Genomic DNA, 5,626 nt, shown 5'->3' with positions numbered 1-5,626 from the left:
ACAAGGCATGCTTTATATGCAATAGCACAATTATATATAAATGAGGAATATGGGGGTTACAGGGCGTTCCCCTGGGGTGTCACAGAGATATGGCCCCACATTTCCTTGACATGGACGTGACTTTGCCTTTCCATACAGTGTCTGGGCACTGACCGCAGAGATGTCATAAACTTTCCTCAGGGCTGTTTGTGGTGTGCCCAGCCCAGGGAGATAACTTGCCAAGGTTTGCATCGATCTGGGATCAGGAGGAAGTTCTCAGAGAGCCAATATTCACATATCCATCCTGTTCCCTTCCCCCTGGATCAGTCCCCACCCTAAAGCCTCTCCCGGTCGGTGGGGCCAGCAGGAGAGCGGCCCGGCCCTTCCCAGCTGCCTACGGAAGTGCTATAAAAAGCTTGTCTGGGAGCCTGTCGCACCAGGTGTGGGTATGAGCAACTGTCAGCGGAGACACGGACCCTTCACCGCTCACCATGGAGCCCCAGGTGAGTCCCTCTAACCTCCACTTACCCCTGCCCCACGGAGCCCCGGAGAGTCCCCTTGACCCATTGAGCCACAGGGGAGTGCCTCCTGCCCCCCACCTCCCTCCTGTTCATAGAAACCCTGATGACTCCCCCCGTCCCTCACCTCCTTCTGCCCCATGTAGGCCCAGGGGAGTCCCCTCTGCCAACCACCTCCACCCTCCCTCAGGGAGTCCCCCCTGCCACCCATCTATCCTGCCCCACGGCAGCTCAGCAGAGTCCTCCCTGCTCCCCAATTCCCCCAATGCCCCAGGGAGCCCCAGGGAGTCCCACTGCCCCCTCTTCTGTTGGGAGCCCAGCAGGGGCTAGGGGATGTGGGTTGGGGGGCTCTGGGTTTGTACCCAGGGCTTGGGGGCACTGAGGCTGTGGGGTCCTGTGCAGGTTCCAGGATGGATGCCCAGGGCTGGACTCCTGCTGCTGCCCTTTCTCCTCTGCTTCGGGCCAGAGACCGCCGGGAGCATCGACCCGGCCGCACTCAAAGTGATTGTGGATTATGTGAACCAGTGAGTGACCGGCCTGGGGTTTGTCTCTGTCCTTCCCGGCCCCTGTAGCCCAGCTGCAAAGAGCAGCAGAGAAGGGCCCTGGTTGGATCCCACCTGCTTGTAGGGACAACCAGCAAGGTCAGGGGGCCCCATTGTGTCCGGGTCTGCCCAGACACTGACCGTAGTCGGAGAGCACCCAGCATGCTTGGTGATGAATTCACCCCTGATTTAGATTATTAGATTAGTCTTGGAGAGAGGCGATTCTGGGGGTGCAGAGAGGAAATTGAGCCCAGAGCTGGGAGAGCAGTGATTCTGGAGGTCCAGGGGGCGATGGAGACCAAAACTGGCAGGGGCAGATAATGGGGGTGTGTCATAACTATAAAGGGAAGGATAACAGCTGTCCTGTGTACAGTACTATAAAATCCCTCCTGGCCAGAGACTCCAAAATCCTTTTCCCTGTAAAGGGTTAAGAAGCTCAGGTAACCTGGCTGGCATCTGACCTAAAGGACCAATAAGGGGACAAGATACTTTCAAATCTTGGGGGGGGGAAGGCTTTTGTTTGTGTTCTTTGTTTTGGGAGTGTGTTCGTTCTCGGGACTGAGAGGGACCAGACATCAATCCAGGTTCTCCACATCTTTCTAAACAAGTCTCTCCTATTTCAAACTTGTAAGTAAATAGCCAGGCAAGGCGTGTTAGTTTTCCTTTGTTTTCTCAACTTGTAAATGTACCTTTTACTAGAGTGTTTATCTTTGTTTGCTGTACTTTGAACCTGAGACTAGAGGGGAGTCCTCTGAGCTCTTTAAGTTTGATTACCCTGTAAGGTTATTTTCCATACTGATTTTACAGAGATGATTTTTACCTTTTTTTCTTTAATTAAAAGCTTTCTTTTTAGAACCTGATTGATTTTTCCTTGTTTTAAGATCCAAGGGGTTTGGATCTTGATTCACCAGGAGTTGGTGGGAGGAAGGACGGGGGATGGTTAATTTCTCCCTGTTGTAGATCCCAGGGGGGTTGGAACTGTATTCACCAGGAGTTGGTGGGAGGAAGGAGGGGGAATGGTTAATTTCTCCTTGTTTTAAAATCCAAGGGGTTTGGATCTGTATTCACCAGGGAATTGGTGAAGGTTTTTCAAGGCTTCTCAGGGAGGGAAAAATTAAAATGGTGGCAGCGAAACCAGAGCTAAGCTGGTAGTTAAGCTTAGAAGTTTTCATGCAGGCCCCTACATTTGTACCCTAAAGTTCAAAGTGGGGATCCAGCCTTGACAGGGTGCAAGGGGAGATGAAGCTCAGAGGTGAGGTGTTTCTGGGGGTGCGGGGGGAGATGGAGCTCACAGCTGGGAGGGGTGATCCTCAGGGTGTAGGAGGTGGGGCCCAGATATGAGGAAGGGTGATTCTGGGGGTTCTGTGGGGAGATGGAGCCTACGGCTGGGAGGGGAGGTTATGGGGGAGCAGAGGGAGATTGGGTCCACTTCTGGAAGTTGCTGATTGTGGGGGATCTGGAAGGAGATGGGAGAGTGATTCTAGGGGTACAGAGAGCGCTGTAGCCTGGATATGGGTGATTATTGGTTTGTAAGGGGGAGATGGGGCCCAGAGCCAGGAGGGGTGATTTGGAGTGCAGGGGGGAGATGGGGACCTGAGCTGGGAGAGGTGATTTTGGGGTGCAGGGGGAGATGAAGCCTTGTGGTAGGAGGGTATTTGGGGACCTATTCCCATTTCTCTCACTTTTACTTGGCATCTCCTGGCTGAGTCCCGGGTCCCCTGACTCCGCTATGCTCTGATCCCTCTCAGGCCCATCACACTACGTGAATTTCAATATGCCTTCGTTGTGAGCCTGCGCCGTGAGAAGTGTGACCAACCCACCAACCTGCAGGAGCAGCTGCCCAAGGAAGCGCTGAATGACATGAATAAGGCGCTCACTAAGCAAGGTAGCCAGTACATCCCGAATAACTGGCCTATCGTAGCTGCCCGGCCTAAATCTCAGAGGACTCACTGGGAGCACAGCGAGCGGCGTCTGCTCAACGGGGGCCAGAACAGCTTGGTGGCGCAGCTCAAGGCCAGGACCTGCACACCGAACTGCTGCCTGATCTTATTCACCTTCAACTCGCCCTGCACGAGCATGTGCCTGGTGGAAAACGGGCCCTACAACATCCTCAGCATGACCAGCAACACCTTCTCAGACGTCAACAACAACTACAAAGCCTTCGTGTTCCAGCGCATCTATGCTAACGATACACGGCCCGTGGTGACCCGCCACGAGCTGCTGCAGGCCTGGCACCGGCTGCCCAACGTGTCCCTGCTGCGCTGTGACCACAACGGCTGCCAGGACTGCGCTGCGACGGACCCCGAAAACAACCCCTGCCTGGCTGGGAAGATACGGAACGGGGCTGGGAACCGCGTGCGGCTCTTTCTGCCACTGGCCTCCCTCGCTGCCCATGTGCTTCTGGCTCGCTGAGTGTAAAAGAAACACGTCCCAACCAGGCACCAAGCTCCAATCCAGAACCCCGCTCTGATGTCTGCTCCAATTTAGAGCCCTAATCCACGGGTGCACTCCAATCTAGAACCCCATTCCTGGGCACGCATCGATCTAGAACTCCATCCACATGTATGTGCCAACCTAGAACTCCTTCCAGAATGTGTTCCCATCTAGAACCCCATCCCTAGATGTGCACCAAGTGTGCACCAATCCAGAATTGCTATCCCCACAGTGCACCTCAAGCTCCATTCTAAACCTTCACCCCCCGCAGTGCGTGTCAAGCTCCAGTGGAGAACATGGCCCCCATCCCTGGGGGTCTCTCAGCTGCAGTCTAGAACCCACAGAGTCACCCATTTAGCTCAGAACTCGGATCTAGAACCCAGCCTCCATCCCTGCATGAGGCCAGTGGGAGGGGGCAGTGGATGGGAGCAGGGCACATTTTGGCCAGTAACTGTATGATGGGGCTGCATGAGAGGGGGGAGCCCCTTATTGAGATGGTGGTGGGGGGATTCCTGGGCATGGACCATAGACAAGGTGGGTCAATGCGGATCTCGGAGCACAGGGCTCCGTCAGTGGAGGCTGCTTTGGGGTTGTTCCATTCTGCAGGTGACACTTTTTGTTGATTCTCTGACGTGCGATTGCCGACAATAAAGCTTCTGAGTATCCTGGGGCCTCATGTCTCTGTCCGTGCGTCCGGGTCTCCCATCTCCATCCGTGCGTTGGGAGTCACATGTCCCCGGAGGTGCTGGGTCCCCAAGAGCAGCCCCTCGTCGAGCCTGGCTCCCAGCTGGCAGACTGGGAGGCAGCTTGGATTTTACTGGGTATGGAGCTCCCGAGTGTTCCCCTCCCCATCCCTAGAACCCCCATCCCCTGCTCCCTGGGCAGGGATCCCCTGAGCAGACAGCCCTGATCCCCCAGGTATTGGGGGCACCTGGCACATGATGGGGGACCGAGCTCCCAGCCCTTCTCTCTGCTCCCCTGGCTGACAGGAGCTGCACCTGGGAACCAAATACCAGGTTTACAGCCCCATTGCAAACTCCTTGGTGCTGATCACCGGACAGACTGTCAGGAAGCAGGGCACAAACCCTGAGTTGGTTGTGAGCTCTATAATTAGCTGTCCCCAACCAATTGTCCCATGTAACCTCTTCAGGCCTGTACCAGCCTTAACATGGAGCCACCGATAGTCCCCCAGGTGCTCCGATCTGTCTGCCACCCAGGTCAGCCTGTCTTGGGGACACTTGGTCCTTTACACCAAGAATCACTGCAATATTCAGGTTACTCCCAGTCCCAAAGGGCCAGATGCTTACCCTATGTCAATTGCACCTTAGATCTCACACCAAAGACAATGCTTGTAGCCAATCCTATAATAAACTAGGTACAGATTGATTAACTGGAAACAGGAAACACGAATTATTTTGAAGGTTGAAGCAGGTGAACGTAGATACACAAAGGAGTTACAATCTTAAATTTCCAAAGGTAACAGAAGCTTCTCTAATAAGCCAGCTCTATGTCGCCTTGAAGGCTAACCAGAGCTAAGCAGCTGGGGATCTCTTGCTTATGGCTTGAAAACCTTGTTCCCCAGAGTCCAAGCAGCATAGAGATCCAGTAGCTTCTTGTCAGGGATTTTCATCCCCTTCCTCCTTTGTGCAAACTCCCCTGATGGGAGGAATCCACTTACATTACTCATCTCCCTGGGGGAGGAGGGAGGGCAGAACAACCAATGTATTTTGTCCTCTTTAACGACCCACAATGGTCCATTGGTGTCAATGGACCTTTCTTGTTGGGCAGGATGTGACACCTTCTGCTGGAGATCAGCCCTTCCCACTAGTTAATGTCTCTCTCCTGTCTAGTGATTTGCACTGTGATGCTCAAATATTCCTGAACACTATGGGGTAGAGATGCTATAAGTGAGATTAATGCGCCCAGCAACTCACAAACACTCAATAACGTCTAAACCCCAAGCAGATGTTTGGAATTCTAATACCTGCGTGACCAGCACCAATGCCCAGGTGAGCCAGACTGAGCCCAGCTCAGTGTTCGTCACAGTTCAGCTGAGACATGCGGACCTTGGCACGAGCTGGGACCTGGTCTGCCAGCGTCACACCTGCAACGGAGGAATCATCTGCCATGTCTTTGCAGGTTGCTCTGCTGTAT

At 54.0% G+C, this 5,626-nt stretch overlaps 1 protein-coding gene across 1 annotated transcript; it reads left to right on the top strand.

Annotated features, from left to right (window-relative positions):
- The first annotated feature begins 908 nt into the window (after positions 1-908).
- Positions 909-4,137, top strand: LOC128826605 (uncharacterized). The gene is made up of 2 exons (XM_054009971.1): positions 909-1,021; positions 2,788-4,137. Exons 1-2 carry the CDS (start codon positions 912-914, stop codon positions 3,449-3,451), a joined length of 774 nt encoding a protein of 257 aa, XP_053865946.1. The 5' UTR covers positions 909-911; the 3' UTR covers positions 3,452-4,137.
- The last annotated feature ends 1,489 nt before the right edge of the window (positions 4,138-5,626 follow it).

Source organism: Malaclemys terrapin, chromosome 20 (genome assembly GCF_027887155.1).
Source record: "Malaclemys terrapin pileata isolate rMalTer1 chromosome 20, rMalTer1.hap1, whole genome shotgun sequence".
Taxonomy (NCBI): Eukaryota; Metazoa; Chordata; order Testudines; family Emydidae; genus Malaclemys; species Malaclemys terrapin.
The sequence above is the reverse complement of the archived record's forward strand: the minus strand, read 5'-3'. Positions and strand labels throughout refer to the sequence as shown.